Below are 21,531 nucleotides of genomic sequence, written 5' to 3' on the forward strand. Positions count from 1 at the left end.
TATATATATATATGGTTTCACTGACCATGAGGAGTGGCCCCACAGATTCTGCAGCAGGGACTAGAGGTACCAAGAGCTGCCACTAGCTCTTTGTTTCTCATGGAGATTGGCCCAGGGGATGCAGGAGTGGTACTGGGGGTCCCTTCCAAGCCTGGAATGTCTCAAAATCCTAGTGGTCCCACTGGAGGCCTAAGAGCAGGAATAGGAGTCCCAGTGGTGTAGGAAGGACCTCTGCCAGCTGCGCCTCTCTCTACCCATCCAGTGCAGGCATGGAGGAGTCCACCAGGAGCAGATGGAGGACTCCACCCCAGCAGGGTATTCACAGTCCTGGCTGCTCAAGTGTCAGCAAAGGAGGAAAACAATCCCAACACCCAGGCTGGTCCCTCGACCAGCACTCTGTGAAGACCTTCTCCTGTCTCCTGCTGGATTCTTGTCTGCCCTTCCCCTTCCTCCTGCCTCAGGCAGGGACCCCACTCAAGTCAGCCTCCAGGTCTGTACTGGTGGCTGCAGGAAGGGAGACTTTCCTGCCTCAGCCTCTGAGATCTTCACTCTGGCTGCAGAAGGGAATTCATCCCTGCAGCTGCTTCCAGCTTCCAATACCTGCTCCAGAGACCTGCAACTCCAGCCCTTGAGACCCTCCAGAGACCGAATCAGACACTCCTCAGGCTCCCATTAGCAACCTGCTTTCTGCAGACTTGTTCTGCAAGGGATTGCTCTCCATTGGTACCCCAAAGCCCTCCAGGAGCTTTAAAGCTTGCCAACGATCTCTTGGCTGGCACCCCAAAACCCACTAAGGACTTACTGCTGGAATCCTACCAGCCTCTCAGTTGACAGCATCCTGTTGCCAATAGAGGTCTCGGAGTTTTTAGTTTCCCATTTAAATTGTTACTCTCACATGGCAAATAAAGTTCCCCTTGTTTTTTTCTTTGCTTTCTACCTACACTTATTCTTAGAGGGGGTGGGACAGGAAACCAGCTGGAGAGAGGAGGTGCTGCTTTAGACTGACCACACAGAGCCCTGGGGTGGAGCCTAGGTGTCACTTTCCAGCCAGCTTGAAACCTGAGGGGAAAAATCCTCATCTCTGATCCCAGCTCTGTCCCTCTGCCCTCTGCCCTCCCCTCTGATAGCCTTCCTGAAGCTTCCAGAACTGGCTTCCTACTATCCCTTGCCCCCAACCCAAAGATCCTGCTCCTCCAGCCAAAATTCACCTTGACTGGCTCCAACCAGCCCCAAGGCTTCAGGGACTCAAGATCACGACATCCATGTGCTACTGCGTGACATCAGAGGATGTCCTCCTGACCTCCTCCATCTCAGGCCCAGGAGCCCCGCCCCCATCCTGGGAAGCCAGCCTGACTCCCCACCCATCACACCTGTGGGACCTATGGTATACCAACTGCTCGCCACAGCCATTCTCTTCTCTGAGGACAGAGAGAGGCATGAGTTACGAAGGGCCTGGAGGGGAAGCCTAAAGACTGGCTCCACCACTTAGCCCAGCTTCATGACTTTTGCCCAGTGCCTCACCTTCTGAGAACCTCTGTTTCTTCATCTGTGATATGGGCAGGAGGACAGGTGTGCCTGTCTGAGAAAATGTACCCAGTGCCTGGTTCAGACTCTGGCCCTCAGAGCGCATTTGTTCAATGCCAGCTGTCACAATAACAATAAAAACAGGTGCCACCTCTGCTAGTTAGAAGCCAGGTGACTTCTCAGAGCCTTGGTTTATGTGTCCCTCATGACAAGACATGACACCTGGCAGGCAGCAAGCATGCAGGCATGCTGTGTCCCCACTAGGGACAGAGCCTTTCCAGTCATATGCCTTGTAGAGAAGCAGGGTTCAGAGAATAGTCTGGGGTTCCCCAAGACCCTTATCAGGGGTTCTGTGAGGTCAAAACTACTTTATGATATGTTAAGCCTTTGTTTTTGTCCTTTTGGTCATTTTTCTCAAGGAGACCGTTTCTTCCAGGGACTCGTCACAGCAGGTGGAGTTATTGGCAAACAGCTGAAGCCAAAGAGGCTTCAAAAATGCAAAAACAATGCCTCTTCTGATCCTTGCCTTACAGTCTGTCATCCACTTTCAGAGTCAATGTACAAGTTTATTATTGTTATAGGAGTGAATCTGAGTTTTTGAAGCATTCTCAGTTTTAATTTAAAAATCAAAAGAAGTAACACAGAGTGCCTTGTGGGCCTCCATCCAATTGAAGAGTGTCAAGGAGTTCTGAGATCCAAATGTAAAGGTACTCCAAAGTCCCACCGTTGGGCTGTGCAATAGGTGGCTGCACACATTCAGGTCAGCTGGCTGAGCCTCTTCCCAGACCCACGAGAGCTATATGGAATGGGGAGCTGGGTCGCGTGAGGGTTTTGGATCTCCTGAAAGCCCCCATGTTGCACCTAAACTTCCAGAATTCCAAGGCCCCATAGGCTGAAAGGCTGGAGCACCTGATGGCCCCACCCTTGGACAGAGCCTATCTGAGAGCCACAAGATGGGGACAAAGCCAGCTTTTGCCATTTGTGTTCCTGCAGCCAGCTCTGCTTGCACTTCTCAGCCACCTGAGTCTATCAACTCCTTTTTTATTTTTTGAGCTTCTTTTCCAGCTAAGAGCCTAGATGAATAACATGGTAACCAGAAAGATGGATGGTGGAGGCACTGCTTGGATCCCCAAAAGCATCATTGAAGACCTTCAATCTGCTGCCCAGGAGAGACCACTCTTGCCCACTACAGACCCAGCAGAGTCCTGCCCCCACACAGCTAGATCACAGCCTGGGTTTGTGTTTAACTTTATCATTTATAAAGCCATACAATGATCGTGAGAGACCAAGCAGCTGTACAGAGAGGGAACAGCATCAGTGTACATACATTCATATCCGGAACATGTAGCATACATCAGGGTTTATACAAGGTGGCAGAGGTTATAGGCACAATGATACAAAATATAAAGTATATTTCCATCTATAAATACACAGCTGGGGGCCAGGGACAGTGGATGGATGTTGGGTACAGGTTTTCCACAGAGGGTCTGGGAGGAGGGGTTGGGTAGGTGTAAGAAACTCCTTACCATTTGGTTTGAATGATAAGTCAGAAGGGAGGAGAGAAAATGGGGAGATATGGCATGCATACCCCAGTGTGCTCAGGCACACATACAAACCGAACATGGGTCCATCAAAAGGATTTGACTGTGAACACTGACCAGAAGGCACAGTGGGCATGTCACACTTCAGTGGCCTTGCCACTAGGAAGGGCCTGGGAGTGGGAACTGACTGAGACCCTCCAACTCTTCAGCTATTTGAGGAGACAGAGGACAAGACGGAAGAGGCCTGCCGAGCCCCACCCCATGTGGCTGATCCTCTCCAACACTGATACTAAAACTAGTAATCCGTGTCTCTCCAGCTCGCCTCCTGGTTCCTTTCACTGCTGGGTCATGTTGAATGTGACATCCCACCATTCACCACCTCCACCCCCCACCTTGAAGTTCCCTAAAGAGATGAGCAAACTACACATATACACACACTGGCACGCCCTCACTTACACACACACACACACACACACACACACACACACACACACCACATATATCTTGTCACCACTGACCATGGAAACACAAGTCTTGGGATCTTCAGTCTAAGCCTAAGTTTAAGGGGTGTCCCTAGCTCTGGGTCCCAGTCCCCTCTCTTCAAGGACCCCAGGTGTGGAGGTAGGAAAAGGCCACTTCCCTTGGATAAGGGCATTACATACTTGATCTCCCCAATACCTGAAGCTGGGAAAAAGTGGGGGTAGGCGTTCCGGGAGGCAGGATGGGGAAGAAAACCCAGAGTAGGGTGAACATTCACACTCACTGATCCCTCTGCATCCCCAGGCAGCACAAACAGCCTAAAGTCTCCACTTGGGCCCACACAAGGCCTCTATCTAGGCCCTTTCTAGAGGGATACACAACCAGTTTCCCACTCCCTTGCCCTACCCTGGCTGTTCCCAATACCCTCAGGGACTCTCCAAAGCCAGGGGCTTAGAAGCCTGTCAGTCATACCCACAGCTGTCTTGGGAGAGGGCAGATGAGATAACTCAAATGACCTTTCCCTGGCTGTGGCTGAGGTCTCCCTGGGGTCCTGCTGTGGCATCGAGGGCTGCGATGTATCTCTCTGCCCTCCCCCAATCTCTCCTCTATTCATGTTCAAGACCAGACAGCACTCTCCCTGCTGACTTACATACTCAAAAATAAACAACAGCAAAACAGATCATTTACAAAATAACGAAGAGTGAAAGTGCTTTCATTTAAAGGAAATCTTTGGCAAAAATAGGTTGCGTATGGAGTCATGTGTGCATGTGGTGTGTGTTTGTGCGTGCATGAATGTGCACAGGCCCACTTGTGAGAACCAGAGTGGGAGGGGGACAGAATATAGTGTGGTCCCACCATGAGGACTGGGGCCCTTTCCCCATCTTTCTCCTGGAAAAGTCAAACTCAGGTGCCCACTCTAGCTAGAGGCATGCTGAGAGGGAGGCACTCACTTTCCAACATCTATCCTGGTCCTCATGTGATTCACATGTGGCTTGGGCCTGAAAGCAGCATGGGGAGCTGGAACAGGATGTGAAGGCTGATCCCAGACACAGGTCTGGCTAGGCAGGGTGCTGGAGGCTCTGATGCTTAAGTGAATATTCTGGCCAAGAAGACTCCCCACGCTGTGCAGCAGGATGAGGGTATTTACAAGAAAGAGATGAGAGCTATCTCCTTCCATCGTGGGGAAGAACTGGGGTTCAGTGGGGAATGAGGAGGGGGAAATCCAGGCATCTGGCTTGAATACCTCTGAAGGAAGGGCACTTTGGAAGGACCTTGCTCATTAAACCCACAGTTTATCTTTTTGGAAGCGGCAGGGGTCACAAGAGCCTCCGCCCAAATGCCACACTAACTTAGACACTCTGTAGTTCCCTGAAACAATGTCCACACAGACACAGCTCCCTGGAGGAGAAAAAACCCAAGAGGTACACACACCATGGGCACACACACCCACATCCCCAAATGCTCACACACTCACTCAGGCCTGTGCTGATGGCGCAGCTGCTCATACATCTGGGATGCCAGCAGCTGGGCCATCATTTGCTGGAAAACAAAGGGCTAAAGGGCTAGAGCACCTGCATGCCATCCCCCAAGCCCCAGGTGTAGCCTAGGTATGCTAAGACCAGGGCCAAGGCTAAGGCCATCCCTGGGCTATTCCAAGTATAAAGACCCCCTGCAGTTCAGGTTCTACTGACGTGTTAGAAAAGAGATGGGAATGGTTTATGGGAAAGGGGCCATAAAGCCATATGGGAAAACAATAAATATTTCTTGTCAATTTACCTATTCTTTTTTTTAACCTTTTCTTATATTTTATTACCTTACAGGTTCTATCAGTATGCCTTGTGTATATATTATATATTATATATATATTTATATATCAGTACAATGCCCCTCTCTAGGGGCCCCCATGGGCTTAAATGGAGGCCTGAGTGGAAACAAGGGGACTTCCCAACCCCACAAGTGGACCCTAAGACCTTTGGCCTAAATGCATACCTTCTGCCTCTGTTTCCACAGGCAGCATGGCTCTGCTAGGGAAACTGAGGCAGAAGGGGAAACAAAGGCTTCAGCATTGTGGGAGGGCTATGTGGTATACCAGCAGCAGCCCCAGAGGCATTATGCTGACACCCTGGGCAGCCCAGACATAGAGTGCCTGCAGCAGTCAGACCCCACTATCCAGAGGGGAGAAGAAAACTCCAGGCATTCCCCTTTCCCCAGGGCCAGGCCAAGCAGGGCTTTGGGAAGTAGGCTTCTGGGAAGAAACAACATGAGCACCCCACAGGACAGAGCCAGTCAGGAAGGCACAGCCCAAGTCCCGGGTAGGCTTCATGCACATGAGCAAGTATAAGGCTGGTGCTGAGCCCAGGAACAGGGCTGAGAGGAGGGCGTAAGGCAAAGTCCCAGGCATTGGCAGGGCACATGCCCAGCTCACTGTGAGCTCCATGCCACAGAAAAGATACCACTCTTCCTAACAAATCTCTTCCTCGGGCCTATGGACAGTTTTATCTCCTCTTCCTCCAACCAGCTCCAGCCTCCAAGGGACAGAACAGCAATAATGCTGTAGGGTGGCCACACCCCTCCTATGCTAGAAGCCTTCAGGGCCACTAGAGGGCGGGTGCAGGGACAGAGAAAACTGCTCCCCATAACGCTGTGTGCTCCTGCAGGAGAGAGACTGTCACCCCCAGCCCTGGCCTTCTTCGAACAGTGTGCACATACATACATATATGCAAACATGAGGGACACAGACAAGCAGACCTGTTTGTAATTCTAGGGGACAGAGGCAGGTCAGTCAGTGCATGGGAACACACGTGCACCCTGCAGCAATACACAGGGCAAGCACAGACTTTGAGTGCCTCTGGTCAGCAAAACTTGAAAAAAGTGCCACCAACTGATGTCACACACTATCTGGTTGGTTTAGCAACCTTACCTCCAGAAGGCCAAAAATAACTCTCAGCTTGATTCCTTCTTGCAAAGCAGGTAGGTTAGGGAAACTGAGCTTTTTCATTACCCCCCCAAATTTGGTCCCCCCAAAGAGGCCTGTTTGTGTCAGGAGCTTCATCCTCTCAGAGGGGGAGGGAAGTCAGGGCCCCCAGGCTAGCTGGAAAGGCTTTGGGAGGTATGGCTTCCATCTACACAGGGACTCTGGACTCCTCTCCTCCAGCCTTCCTTTGAAACTTCCTCCTTCTTCCCTCCCCTCTGCAATTCACTTCCCTCTCCCCACATTGCACTTTCTTCTCTCCTTCTCCACAATTGGCCCAAAGTCCTCTTCCTGGATTCAAGGTGGTCAGGATTCATGGATCCCCTCCCCACATGCCCCGTCCCCACTGCCCTGGCCCTGGGCAAGGGCTCCAGGGTTCATCTCTTCTGGCCAGCATTCATCATGACCTTGGAAACGAAGCTGACGATGGCAGACGCAGGCTGGTTGGGGTCAAGCTCAGCAAAGAGGTGGCAGGCGTTGTCTGTGGTGCTGCCCTGCTTCCGGGCCACAAAGCCAAAGAGCCTGCAGGGATGAGAGGGTACCTGTGTGAGGACCCCAGGGTCCAGAGGGCAGCCTAGGCAGGCAAGCTTGCCTCAGGTCAGCCTGTCTTCCTCCAGCCCTCCAGTCTCTCCAAGCATCTAGGATAGGGGTTAGCTCTAAGAGCCAAGTCCTGGGGACAGTGCCTTGCTTTGTTTCAGGACAGGTGACACTTCCCTGGGGAGTGGAGGGAAAGGGGCAGGCTGGGTGTGAGGGAAAGGTACATGCAGGGAGACAGGACAGGAGGCAGGAACATTCCTAACCAAGCTTCTCTGGGTGCTTCCCAGCTCTGCCCCTATCTGAGGGTTCCTACAGGACATGCCTCCCAAGAGGTCAAGAAGACAAAGGACAAGCAGGTCCTCTGCTTGCCTAGACACACACACACACACACACACACACACACACACACACACACACACTCCTATCTGGAAGCTGGGAAATCCAGAGAATAGGCAGAGGATGGGGCCCCTACACCTGTGCCCTGTCCCCTGCCCTCTACACACCAATGGGAGTGACCTAGCATTCCCCTTCTCGAAAACAGAGTTAAAAATATGAGGGCAGAGAACAGAACGTGAGCTCAGGGCCCCTCCCAGCCAGTGTTGCTAATTAGAGTGAGATGGGGAAATCAGGACAGCTGGAGATGTTGGTTGAAACCCCTCGGCCTGGTATGCAAGGCACCCACAACTAAAATTAGCCTGGCTAGCTTCTGTCCGCCAGTGTGTGTCTGTGGAGTGGAGACACACACAGCACATGCATATTTACATGGCACATACATGCACAGTACACCACAAACACACACACAGAGAGAGAGAGAGAGAGAAAGAGAGAGAGAGAGAGAGAGAGAGAGAGAGAGAGCCCTGTGCTTCAAACAGCTTGTTCTCCCAGCTGTGTTGCAGGAGCTGAAGGCCTAGGGTAATGGCCAAGAAGCCAGACAAAGCAAGGCACTTCCCTTTCCAGACTAGCTGTGACTAGGACATGGTAGGTGTGATCCAGTTAGGATGAGGTGCATCTCTGAGCTCCCAGAATGGAAGCACACCAACCCTGGCTGTTCACTCCTGCCAAGATGGAGACCCAAGCAACTGCTGGGCCTGCTCTGAACACTGCCACCTGACCCATTGGCAAGTTCCAGCCTGTCTGGCTGGCTGGCAGCAGCATGAAGACTTGGGAACATGGGAGGCACATGAATGTGAAGTCCCCAGTGACCCTACGAAGGCTACAGAAGGCTGAGGTACCCTCCTCCCAATCAGCCCTTCTGAAGCCCCCAAGGATCAGGCTCAAATTCCTTGTCTTCTCCATTCCTAATCAAGTTAGCCTCCCTCCAGCCACTCCAGGCACTTCTTCCAGCCTAAGTTCTTTCCTTTCTTCATTCAACAAATGTCACCAGGCAACAGATCCAGTCCTGACCCTAGGAGCCTGTGGTCTGAAGGTTGTACCAGCCCCTCACTAAAGTGGTCTCTCCTACCTCTGCACTCGTTTCTACCTGCCCAAAATGCACCTGTCATTTAAGACCCATTTTCAAGTATTCATTCTTTCCATAAATCAGGTTTTCCCCATGCCTGGACACATGCCTTTGTTAGCATAAGACTTTCTCCTGATCTCGGTGATCTTGGCATGCAGGTCCTGGCTGCCCTTTTTGGACCCCTGGCCTAGATCCTAACCCTGCCCCTGTTCCTCTCACAGAGGAGCACAAAGGCCAGCCAGCTGGGGCAGAGGAGTCACACTTACTTAGCAGGGGCGCCTCCCTCTGTCTTCATCCACCTTCAAAGAGAAAGACACTCAAGGTAAGTCAGTGCACTTTTCCCAGGAGCCCCACCAGGCCCAGGCCAGGCCTCCCAGGGGAAAGCAGAGGAGCCCCACTCTCAGGAGACAGAGCCTCCAAAGTCACACAGGGTAATACAGGTGGAGGAGATACTTCAGCTTGCCTCCCATGTGGAGAGGAGACACAGCAGAGGGCGCTGAAATTCATGGAGGATCTCTAGGTATAGGGAGGAGACTCAACAGGTTGCCCAACACAATTGCTCTCACTGCACAGGATGCAGCAGAGCTGCAACTGAGTCAAGATTACACAGGCATGCACATGCACACATTTCAGGGGTAGAGCAAGAGTATTTATGTAAAGACACTTACTTTCTTTCCTGTGGATCCAGGTCACAGAAGGTGACGGTGTTGAGGGGGTAGTGTCGTCTAAAGAAGAGCCTGTGGCACAGATAACAGATAGCCAGAATGAGTGCCAGAGTGACTGTTTTTTCATACTGGCCACCTGAAGGTCTAGCCACCTTCCCACCACTGTGCCTGTTATGGGTCCACATAGTCTCTTCTCATGAGTAAGAAGATTTGAGCAGTTCATACTGGGACCTGAGTCCCGAAAATTGATGTGCCTTGGAAACATGATCCATATGCTAGGGGATGGGAGGACACTGGTGCTGAGAAATGGCAAATAGGGGACCTGGAGGAGGAAGGAAATGGGCTGGGGACACAGTTATGCGAGAGGCCAGTGAAAAGGCCTCTGCTCCTAAAATCAAGGACTTTTCTTTAGTTGTATAATGTATGTTCAAAGCAGAACAATCCCTTAGAAGTATGGATACATACATGGGTGGATGGGGTGAATGGGTGGATGAGTAAGTGGATGGATGGATGGATGGATGGATGGATGGATGGATGGGTGAGTGGGTGGATGGGAGGATGGGTAGATGGATGGAGAATGGATGTAAGATGGATGAATAAGTGCACTGGTGGACAAATGGGTACAGGAATGTATGGCTAAGTAGGTAGATAGGTGGGTTTGGAGGAAAAAGCAGGTAGACAAGACTTACTTTCTTTGATTGTCAGTCAGTGTGATTCCCTGGGCAGAGACCTTGAAATGAACAATTGTGGCAGCTGGTGTCGGGTCAGCAGCCAATGTCTCTGATGTGGCTTTAGAGATGGCCTGGGGCCCAGTGAGTGACTCCATGTCCACAGAGTTGAGGAAGAGTACATTGCAGGCTGGAAGAAATGGAGCCAAGGAAGAGTCAGTGGGGCTAGAGTAGGCGGGAACAATCCCCCAGATCTATTCTGCAGGGACAGGTAGCAGAAACATTTCAGGCCAGCCTGGGGCCAAAGCAACTGCACACAGAAATGGAATCTAAGAGAGATTTCCAACTTTCACCTGCAAAAGGGGTCAGGACAGAAGCAGGTAAAGAAAAGCTCAGGCAGAGATCCCATCTCAGGGGACATACTCACCTGCTCCTTGCTTCAGCAGGTCAGTGGTTGAGTTGGCAGGGCCTGAGCTATCTTTCGATTCATCTGTGGGGTCTGAGACAAAAATTCAGCCAGTAATTAAAACCCAGAGCTACAGAGAAGTGTGAGTCTGGCTGGGCCTAAGCCGAACTCTGCAAAGTGCTTAGTACAATGGATACACTTTGCATAGTGGGTCCTGGCAGTCAGTGCTGGGTTTGTGGGATGTCTCAAAGGCCCTAGTGTGCTGCTGGAGAGCGGAGCTGGGCTCCAACCCTCACTACCGTACTTGTTAAATGTCTATGAAATAATGATGGTGATGACAAAAGTGGTGCCCGTGTCACTGGGTCTTTGAGGAATTGTAGAGATCAACTAGTGATTCACTAAAGCACAATGCAGCCCAACCGTCATTTTAAGATGAATTAGAACAGAATGATAGACACATTGAGCAGCTTGACTTCACCAGTACCCAATGTGAACCTATAGCAACATGTTACATTACACACCACATACAGCACAAGTTTTATTTCAACTATAAACAACAAGAAATTTTTTTAAAGCTATCATACAATGGTGTGGTGCATGCTTGTAATCCCAGCACTCCAGAGGCTGAGGCAGAGGACTGTGAGCTCAAGGGTAGCCTAGACTATATAAAAAATCTTTTAAATCTTGAGGCTAGAGAGATGGCTCAGTAGTTAAGAGCATTGACTGCTCTTGCAGAGGACCCAGGTTCAATTCTCAGCACCCACATTGCAGCTAACCACCATCCATAAATCCAATGCCAGGGGATCCGATGCCTGACCTCCAAGGACACTGCACAACCCAGGTGTACTTACACACATGCAGGCAATACACTCTTACAAATAAAAATTTAAAATAGTTATTTAAAAAGGAATAAAAATCTTTTTCAAAGATCAGAAGAATAAAGGAATAATGAAGTGTTGTTTACACCAGTGCTTCTCGCATGGTTTGTAGACTTGTTACAATACAGACTGCTGGGCCTATCCCACCTCTGCATTGTGCTGTGCTGTTTTGCTTTGTTTTCTTGCTGCTGTAGGTTGAATCTTTGCACTGGGCAAGTGTTCAACCACTTGGCTGCATAGTCCAGTCCTCTTTTTACTTTTCTATTTTGAGACAAAATCTCATCATATTGTCCAGTCTGGCCTTGAACATGTGATCCACCTGCCTCAACCTCCTCAGTTTCTAACACCATAGGCCTATGCCACCAGGCCTGGCTCTGCCCCAGAGTTTCTGTTTCAAGTTCCCAGCTACAGCAGCTCCAGGGAGTATACTTTGAGAAATGCTGGTTTATACAATTTAAATATCAAGCCATTTTTGAAATTGCTTAACTTTCATAGTAAATTCCTTATTGACATAATTAAATTAGTGTCTAAACTGTGTGGTTACTAATGCTATTGAAGTTGCATTTGAACTTTTAAGCTAATAATGTCAGTCGATTATTATTAATAATTCAATGTGTTGAATTGGATAAATAGAAATGGTTAACTAATATTGGGAGTTTCTCTCATCTACCAGGATACAGTCCTTGTGTGACTGTCCCCTGCTTCTCAGACCTCCCTTGGTATGAAGCTGATTCTGAGAATTCAGCATGAATTTCTTAAGTCTCTAGAGTATTTTCTAGAACAATATGGCAAGTCAATTATGTGTGCTCCTGGATTTTTTTTGTTTGTTTGTTTTAGATAGGGTCTCACTCTAGGCACAGTTGGCCTGGAACTCGCTATGTAGACCAGGCTCATCTTGATCTCATAGAGATCTGCCTGCCTCTGCCTCCCAAGTGCTAAGATTAAAGATGTGTGCTACCACCACCACCACCACCCACCACCACCACCCCTGCCGCCGGCTCCAAAGTTATGTTTTTTAATGAATTTTTTTTCTCTCTCTTTCTTTACAGAGGAGTAGGGGTGATTATATTCCCCATGTGGCCTCCATCCTGGCTCCATCCTCCACAGCCATCATGAAGTTGTGTCTCCTGAGCATCCTACCTCGGCTTGGAATGACCAGCTTACAGGGCAGGGCCAGTGGGAGGACCGAGTGCTGGTAGACCAGGGCAGACAGGGAGCCTATAGGATGAGACAACACACAGGGCAGAGTGAGTGGGAGCTGGACATGCAGAGGTAGTGAGGAACCCTGCCTGCCACCCCATACCATCCCCAGTTTCTTTTGTAGTTTTTGTTTGTTCGGTTCCTAGGGCCTGAGTGTGCTAGGTAAGCACTGGGTGGCATTCACCCCAGCCTTCAGCTTCTTCATTGCCACCACCTCTACCCCCACCAACAAAGTTGAGAAGTCACCCCCTTTCACTCTGGTAACTGTACGGAGACCTAAACACCTTCCTTGACAGACAGTTCCTCTTGCCATCTCCCCTAAGCCCTTCCTGTTACAGAGCCCACCTCAGAACAGCACAGTAAGAATATGAGAGAATTGTGGCATCAATCCCAGTGCTGCCATTTATCTAGGTGACCTCAGCTAAGTGGCTCTTATATATTCCTTATACATGCAAAATGGGGAGAGTGACAGCTACCATACAGGACTGCTGTGAAACCAGAACAGCATAAGTCACCTAGACACACCATAGGTGTCAAGAATGATAGCTGTCCTTACAGCTAGTATTATAAAGTAAGGACAATCAGTCTCAGTTGGGCAGGACAAGCACAGAAAGGGACCTGGCAGAGAGGTAGAATGGCAGTGCGTGACTAAGATGTGTGGCTGGGTCTCAAGAAAACTTTATTTACAAGAACAGCATCTGCTCCTTTCCTCTGCCAAAGCCATGCCCAGCAGAATTGGCAGTGGACGGATGGATAGAACTTGGGTCAGACCTCAGTGGGGGCTGGGACAGGGCTGAGGTCATAGTGACAAGCCAGGATGCTTACCAAAGTTTGGCTCATTAGGACAGCCCTTGAGCTTGACTCCTCTGGGGCCTGTCTCTATCAGAAAGTGCCGCACCAGCTCATGGGTCATGTCTCCTGGGATGAAGAGGAAGAAACAGAATCGGTTACTTCATTTCCGTAGCACTCTCCCAGCACCTCTCAACACTGCCTTGCAACTTCCACAGTGCATAGGCTGAGGATGGGAGAGGGAGGCATAATGGCCAGAGTCCTATAGGATGGAGACCACCTTTAGTTCTTCTCCCATTCCCCTAAGAATGCCCCTCCCCCCAGAGTCCCAATAATCCTCTGTCATAAAGCCATCACTCACTCTCCTTGAGCTTCTCAGAGATCAGCCCGATGATGAGTTAAAGACCCTGCTCAGTACCCCAAGTACCTCAGGGTCTGAAGCAAGCAGGTTTTCCCCCAGCCATGGCCTGGTAGGGAGAGGACATTACCTTTTTTGCCCTGCTGAGCAATAGTTGGAGGAGGTGAAGACACCTTCATGGCCAGCCCATAGGCCCCTCGGAAGGAATGGCTGTCACGGATGATAAAGGCCCCCGGCTCCTGATCCTTCAGTAGCGCAATGGCTGAAATGAGAGGAGATGGGAGAAAAAAAGCATCAAGAAATCAATAGTATTGACTTGGTTTGAGTCCCCAACTTTGTTTTTTGCTTTTTCCTGTAGTGTCAAGTGCTCTTGAGGAGCGTTTTTCTTTGCCTGGGAAAATTGAGACTTTTGTAGAACAGTCCAAGGCTATGCTTCTAATAACTCCCACCCCAACATGGGAAGTGCTTTTTATGTCCGACTTTTATCCCAGACTCTTCTCTGTAACCACTACCTATTACAAAAAGGAGTGAGTCCTCGCCCAAGGCAGATATGGCAGGCAGCAGTCCACAGTGTACTCCACAGTGGAATACCAAACTACCAGCACCATCTCAAACTCACCTTGCTCTCTGGAGATCTCAGGCTTGTACCAATACTTGGAAGTATCCTGGACAAATTTCACTTTGGCCCGTGTCTCAGGGCTGTTGTCTAGAGAAAAGGAAGGGGAATAAGTATCACATGTTGAATTGAATACCCCAATAAAGACATGTTGACATCCTAACCCTCCAAACCTACAAATGTGCCTTATTGGGAAATAGGGTCCTCACAGATGTAAACAAATTTAGACTAAGGCATGCCAGACTGGGGTAAGCCCTAATCCAACATGGCTAGTGTTCTTTTAAAAAGGAGAGAAGAGACAACAGACAAATGGGTACAGCACCAGGTAAAGATGGAGGCAAATGTTGAGATGATGCACCTGTAAGCCAAGGGATACCAGACTGCCAACGTTAAGTTTGGAGAAGTTTGGAGAGGAGCTTGGACTGGGTGCTCCCTCAGAGGTCCTGCCAATGCCTGGATTTTGGTCTCTGGCCTTTGTTATGATAGAATTTATTTCTACTGTTCTAAACCACCAAGTGTGTGTCATCCCCAGGAAACTAACCCAGAAAATTAGACCCTCAAATTATCACAGAGCAAGGCAGGAGGGACAGAATGGCCTTCTCCTCAACCCTGTCTCCTGCCAGCCACCATGGGTTACAGGGTCTGACATCTGCTGAGCTACTGAAAGTCCTTCCCCACCCCAATCCCTGTGCCTAGAAGATTCTGGGGACATCTTCCCTACTTCCCTTCCACTGTTGACACCTCCCTAGTCCCTTCTCCCTGTGCTCCGCCTCCCAGCATCAGCCTAGCATCCATGAGCAGGCATCAGGAAGACCCACATCTATCTCCTGTGGCCAATCAACTCATGATGCCAACATGGAAAGCAATGCTCTGCATCAATAGAGCCCCAAACCACTCATCTTCTGACAGATAGACCAAGGGCTGGCAGGGACTCTAGAGGCCATCTACAGAGTGTCACACACCCCACTTCTCTGGCAGATGATATCCCTGCTCAGATGGTCTGCAGACCATAGTCTCTTTTTCAGAACATTCCATTGCAGTGCAAGTTCAGATAAGATGAGTCCAGCTGCGTAACTTTCTCAGTGCTTGTCCTCCTCCTGCCTCGTCCTCACACTGCTGTTAACCACACCTGGCTCCTTATCATTTCTTTGTGTTGTGAGCCCTCAAGATCCTCAGTCTTAGTTCTTCCTAAAATGCCTATTGGTTGTTGTGAACAGCAGCCCTTCACCGTGCAGTACAATGCCCGAACTCTGTCTTCCTCTCTATCTACATTCTTTCATCTTTTGTTACCAAAGGGGAAGAAAGGACAAAGCTGGAGGAAGAAGAGGAAAAGTGGAGGGGGGGTTGCACTTCCACAGTTCTCCTGTCCTCTGTGAGAGACTGAAGCAGCGGACCCTGTGCCGAAGGTGCTGCTGAATTAGGGGAGAAGGAAGCTGTGCCTGCCACTGCGGGGCTTGGTCTGGCCTCTCGTGAGCATCTGAGCTGTCTCCAGAAGTCGGAGGAGACTCAGCTCCTTTCCCAGGCTGGGCAGCTAGGCCATGCAACTGCTGCCGGCACCTGGCAGGCCTCTGAAGCCCCAGCCATGGTTGCTCTAAAGAGCTGTGAGAGGTGGCGCAGTCACGTGTGCCTTCCTCTGTTGATTCCAAGGCTATTTTAAGTAGAGAAGATGGTGGGAAACAGGAAGTGTCTCAACTACTAGAAACTTCACATCCTTCAAGGAGTGGGGCTGGGAACCAGATGTCCCCGGTGGGAGGCAGGAAGCAGAGGAGTGCGGGACCACTCTAAGTGTCCCAGCTTGGCAGAGCCTGGGAGGGATACAGAACACAGTCTAGGGTGCCTCAGGCCTACCCCAGGCTGTCTGCAATATTCTGCATCTGCCTTGGACACAAGGAGCCTTAGAGGTTCTCTGCACATGGGGTCAAGGTCTGGCTGAGAAGCTACGGATCACCTGAGACCTTGAACTTCGAGATTACAGAATTAGTTATTTCCATGGAGCAAGCTCCTAGTGTGTGAAGAACTCACCCAGCAACCCTGCCTGAGCTTCCAGGGAGCCAGGTCGGTCTCCCCCACCAGCCTTCACTCATGTCACATCTGCCCACCCAACCATCTGTTAACTAAGGTGGGGCTGACAAAAGTCACAGAGGTCCAGGTCTGGACAGCATGTTCTCATAGCTCTGCCAAGTCACCCTTAAGATATGGACACTTGCTAAAGGCACTCCCGTGTGTGTGTGTGCGTGCGTGTGTGTGTGTGCGTGTGTGTGTGTGTGTGTGTGTGTGTGTGTGTGTGTGTGTGACAGCATGCATGTGGAGATCAGAGGACAACCTTGGGCATCGGTCCTTGCCTTGCCCCTTGTTTGAGATAAGGTCTCTTGTTCGCTGTAGTGTACACCAGGCTAGCTGACCTGTCAGTTTTGGAAGATTCTCCTATCTCTGCCTCCCATCTCACCACAGGAGTGCTGGGATAGACATGCACTACCACATCCAGCTTTTACATGAGTTCTAAGGATCCAACTCATGTCTTCATGCTTGTGGGGCCAGTGCCTTACCCACTGAACCGAGTCTCCCCAGCCCTAAGGGCACTCATTTGGGAGTAGCATGGGCCTACTGGATTGGAAGCCAGCTCCACCACTAAGCAACTGTATAGTGTTGGCCAAGCCACAGAGCCTCTGTGAACCTCGGCGTGCTCCTATATAACACATAACAGTACTTCCCAGGAACTGAAGGATTAAACAAGATAGTATTTAGCTCAGGCTTCCACGCTGCCTTGTTCCACATGTGGCCAGTGATCCTAGCCCCATCTTATTCATGCTTACTGCTCTGTCCTCCTCTTTCACACTTTCATCAAAGTCATGTTTTAAAGACATAACTTCCGGCATAGACAAGGAACCTGGGCCCAGAATAGTTGTCTGTGGAAGGATGGCTGGGTCAGATGTTCTGACTCTTAGGAAGGTAGAAACAAAGGGAAGAGACACACCTGGCATGGAATACTTGGAGAAGTCTGGTAGCGTGTGAGAGAAGGAGACTGTGCTGCCCCCGCTGGGACTGGACATGCCACTGGCAACAGGTGAGGAGGAGATCTTTCCATTGATGGTGGCGTAGTTAGGGAGGCTGCCTGCTCTGTCTCCTACTGACATCCTCCGCTTCTCCGGCAAAGCAGGTGTGGGGCTCCCTTGCCGGAAGGCTGCCGAGTCTGGTGAGGGCGAGGTGGCAGGGCTGCTCAGGCCAGGGTAGTAGGCAGGGGACACGGGGAAGGAAGGTGTGGAAGGAGCCTGGTAGCCCGAGGCGCTGCTCTGCCGGGACAGTGTGGGTCGCCGGTCCTCAGGGGTGGAATAGCCGCCGTAGGCTGCATGTCGGTCCAAGCTGGGGCTTCTGGGAACCACAGCTCCGGACCCACCAGGGTGCCGGCCTAGGCTGGGGCTCCCAGGGCTAACTATTGCATTGCCATGGAGACTGGAGACCAGGTTGCCTTGATGGGGCCCAGGGTGCCGGCCTAGGCTGGGGCTCCCTGGAGTGGTAGCCACATTGCTGTGGAGGCCTGGAACCTGGTGGGCTCCTGCTGGGTGCCGACCCAGGCTGGGGCTTCCAGGAGTGGTCACTGCACTGCTTGGGTGACCAGAAACCATGTTACCATGGAAACCAGGGCCTGATGGACCCATCACCTGCCGGTGACTCAAACTGGGACTACCAGGGGTCGCCATGGCTGGGTTGATGGCGCGCCGGCCAAAGCCAGGGCTAGGAGGAGTGTTGGTGCCCACTGTCCTGTGTCGTGCCTGAGGGCTCCCAGGCACCGTGTGGACACTGGCCACGCTGAACTGTGGCTGGGCTTGGCTTTCCGGAGAGGAGTTGAACTGCTGGAGGGAGTAGTCAGGGCTGCTGTAGCTGCTGCCCCCGGCAGGAAGGGGTGAGGAGCTCGGATAACTCCTCTGTGCCCCAGGGCTCGGCTGCCCCAGGCTGCCTGAGCGGAAGCTGGAATCCAGCAGCTGGGTGGGTGTCCGGGGGCCCTGGTCGCTGCTCTCTCCTGATGGAAAACTGCCAACAGAAGTGCTAAAGAAAGATGGCAGTTAGAAAGGTTAGTGGATGGCATTGGGTGAAGGGTGGGCTTTTGCTGAGTGCCCAGACTTCCTGCAATGAGCTCCACTTGCAGCATAGGGAAGTCAGGGCTTTTATACATTACTTAATGGAACCATCATTAGAAGAGACAGAGAGTCAGAGTTTACGTAGTAAGTTCAGCACCACAGAGCTCTAAAAGCCCAGGTTTCTGACTCAGCTATATCTAATTCAAAGCTATAAGCCCTCAGCATCATAGAAACTTAGTCTCAAATAACCTAGCTCTATTGCTTCTAGGGCCCAGCTTGATTCAGTTTCCCTGGGTGTGTTATCATTCTAAAGCTGGGATTTTATTCCTAAGTGAGTCCAAAAAAATCAAAGAAACAAAATCATATGACGGGGGATTCAAACTAGGGGGTTTCCGCTCATTAAAAGGTCTGTCTTTCAGTCACCAATAGCATAAGCTGCCTTACATGGTAATGAGGCTCCTGTCACTAGAAGCATGTCATGGACAAAGCCAAACTCTGTCCATTCATGATGCACTGAGAGAGACAAAGGTTGACAGGGACCCAGGTAAGCAACCACTAGAGGAATGCATCAGGCAGGTGGTACATTGGAACCCCAGGGAAGGAAGGTTCCTTATGGAGTTAGGACCCTGGAGGTAAGAGGCTGGGGTTCACTTTAGGGCCAGCAAAAGGCAAGGCAAGAAGAAGGTCAAAACAAGTGGCCTGGAGCTCCTAGTGGGAATGAACTGGATTCTAATGAAGGGGAGCCAGAACAGGCTACACTATGTATAGCAGAGGTGGAGAGTGGGAGCAGGAGTGGACATGCTACAGTGGTGTTCCAGAGTTTTAGAAGTGAGTTTTGGGGGAGGGGGCAGAATGAATGAGAAGCCACCAAGATGGCCCCAGGGTCCCCATGATAGTGTAGCCAGGACAACTGAGGGAATTCTTGTTCCTTCAAGCAGAACTCAGGCCCCTGCCATCACCACACCTCAAGAGGCAGCCAGCAGCATCTACCCTGCAGAGGGGTTATTGAGAAAGAAGGTGGGCTGGTGGGTGTTTGCTGGAAGTTTCAGAATCAGGGCCCTGAGGAAGCACCTCTGCTCATCTCTCTCTAAGACCTAGATGGGCTCAGCACTGACCCAGGTTGGGTGTAGGCAGTAGACTGACCCCAATGAAGGAAGGAAGCTGGGGAATCTGAAGGCCACAGGGATCCCAGGATACAGGGAAGTGGGTTCCATAAAAGAAGGGGGTAGGGTCTCCTCTGCTGGGGTGAGTTCCTGCCAGTGTAAACTGGCCCTGTCCTCCTTCTCCTGGCTGGTAATCCACCTCCATGCCTTGCCCCAGCCCATATCAACCTCTCTCTCGTATTGTTTTCCTATTCATAGCATAGAGTCTCATGTTCACCACTCAGCCTTGCAGCTCCCCACTGTACCCCAAGTGGGACCCTCCCTCTAATGAGCCCATCTGAGGGGCTATCCCCTCTCCTTTCCAGCCCTGGGTTTTCTTCCCTGCCAAGTGCATTCAGATCAGTGCCGGTGTCTATCCACCAAGATACCCGTCCTCGCAGGCTGCATGGTCTGAGTTACCCTCTCCTCCACATCAAACTCCAGTCCTCTGTCCCTCTGCTGACCTTCTAAAGCACTCTCCCTACATCTTCACCTCAGACATCCAGACATCCTTGTCCCCTTACTCTCCCCCCATAGCTCCAGCCTTCAACATCCTCTCCACTTCCTTGGCCAGAAATAATTGTCCCTACTCTGAGCCCCAAGCACTCTAGTTCCGGTCCAGCTCTGGGCATATATGGCTCTTGTCTATGCAGATCACTCAGGTCTGGGGAGTGGAGAGCAACATGGACTTCAGACTCAGGCCTGTAGGTGGAAGACCATTTATGCTACTGCTGAGCGACTGCCCTTTTGAGCCTCAGAGGCCTCTTTTGAAAAGTGAGGACAGCAGAACTTAGCGCCTGAGATTGCAGCAAACAGTAGATAACTGCTCTACACACTGAGGAAAACAGCCTATTGCTGGGACAGGGCTTCCTGCACACTAGTGGTTACCAGCGGGAGACCATAAACAGGGAAGGACTGTTCACTCTGGTGAACTGACCTCAGTCTGGGAACCTCACTCATCATCCTCACTTCCCCCAAAGTTGACCTCCCCAAATACTTTCTCCTTCCGCCTTGAGAAAGTGGTTTGAAGGTGTAGCAACCCGGATGGGATTCTATCCACAGCCTGGTCAGATCCCAGCGGCCTGGCCCTCTGCCCCAGACCTGGATTCTCAGCCAGTGCTCCCCACTCCTTGCTTACCTGTCAGCACTGAGGATGGGACTGCTGGTGGAGAGGGGGCTGGGGGAGACGAAGGAGCCACCCAAAGTCCCGTTCCTCAGGGGCGTCTCCTGGCTGTAGGCCTGGGCAGTTGGGGCACTGAAGCTCTTGGGCTCAGGGTCCTGAGCTCGGGGCCCTGCTACTGCTGTCCTCGCCACAGACTCCACATAGCTCCGGGGTTCTGGAAGGAGTCAGGGGACAAAGAATGAATTCAGAATTCCAGCATGTAGTTTGAGGCTTACCCACTCTGCCAAGGAACACAGCCCCCAGAGTCCAGTCTAGGACAAGGACAGTACAGCTATACCCCTACACACAAGGCTGCTAGGGCACTTTTGTGGGACTCCAGTCTACCAATACTCCCCCACCCCAAGGCAAGCTTTAACTAGCACTGGTTCCTAGAAGCTTCCAGTTCCCCAGGCTTTGTCTCTGCACACAGCCACCAGCCTCTTCCCCTAAGAACTCCAATATCTATCCATGGCTGGCATCCTCTCTGCAGCCTCGTTTTTGCTATGACCTTCCTACCCTGTCCCATCAGGGTCTCCAGATGTCTGAGCCTCTAGAGTGGACCCAGAGCCCTCATCTGACCTTGCCTGTATCTCAGGACAGCACCCAGCTTGCTCACCCAGCAACACCCAGTACCAGCTGCTGTAGACTCACCAGCCCCTTCTTGTCAAGATGCCCCACCCCTCTGCCTGACACACTCAGCATTCCTCAGGAGACTGACGCCAAGAACCCTGTGCCCAAGCAGAGCTGGACATTCTGCACCCACTCTGGTCCCGCTGAAGTACCAGGCCGTGTACACAAGGCATCCACACACAGTATCCCCACCTGGTATTCAGAATAGCATGGAAGGCAGAAGGGCCATTTAACAAATGGGATGACTAAGGCCTGGAAAGTGAAATGACCAGACACACTGGACCCAGGCTTCCTGACTAGCCCAGTTTACTGCCTATTCACACCTCCTATGGCCTCAGAGACCAGCCTGGAAATCACCCCTATGTTGACTAGAACAAGGAAAAGGCACTCAGTTAATTCGGGGGTGTGATCGGATGGAGGACATGGATG

The 21,531-nt window shown here is 51.1% G+C and overlaps 1 protein-coding gene across 11 annotated transcripts in view; it reads right to left on the minus strand.

The window, feature by feature from the left end:
• Positions 1–2,756: 2,756 nt before the first annotated feature.
• Positions 2,757–21,531, minus strand: part of Tns1 (tensin 1) — a 209,401-nt gene continuing 190,626 nt past the window's right edge. For 10 of the 11 annotated variants that reach the window (XM_029559978.1, XM_029559977.1, XM_029559984.1 and 7 more), the window contains 11 exons: positions 20,449–20,647; positions 17,067–18,136; positions 14,096–14,182; positions 13,607–13,738; positions 13,155–13,247; positions 12,270–12,347; positions 10,273–10,344; positions 9,867–10,035; positions 9,181–9,249; positions 8,779–8,811; positions 2,757–7,038 (listed from right to left, as the gene is read on the minus strand). In XM_029559978.1, coding sequence (XP_029415838.1) covers positions 6,894–7,038; positions 8,779–8,811; positions 9,181–9,249; positions 9,867–10,035; positions 10,273–10,344; positions 12,270–12,347; positions 13,155–13,247; positions 13,607–13,738; positions 14,096–14,182; positions 17,067–18,136; positions 20,449–20,647 — 2,147 coding nt within the window. In that variant the 3' untranslated portion in view covers positions 2,757–6,893. Of the gene's footprint in view, positions 7,039–8,778; positions 8,812–9,180; positions 9,250–9,866; positions 10,036–10,272; positions 10,345–12,269; positions 12,348–13,154; positions 13,250–13,606; positions 13,739–14,095; positions 14,183–17,066; positions 18,137–20,448; positions 20,648–21,531 lie in introns of those variants that run through there. The other variant, XR_003848241.1, reaches the window with a different exon arrangement.

Source organism: Nannospalax galili, unplaced genomic scaffold (assembly GCF_000622305.1).
Source record: "Nannospalax galili isolate Female #2095 unplaced genomic scaffold, S.galili_v1.0 scaffold127, whole genome shotgun sequence".
Lineage (NCBI taxonomy): Eukaryota > Metazoa > Chordata > Mammalia > Rodentia > Spalacidae > Nannospalax > Nannospalax galili.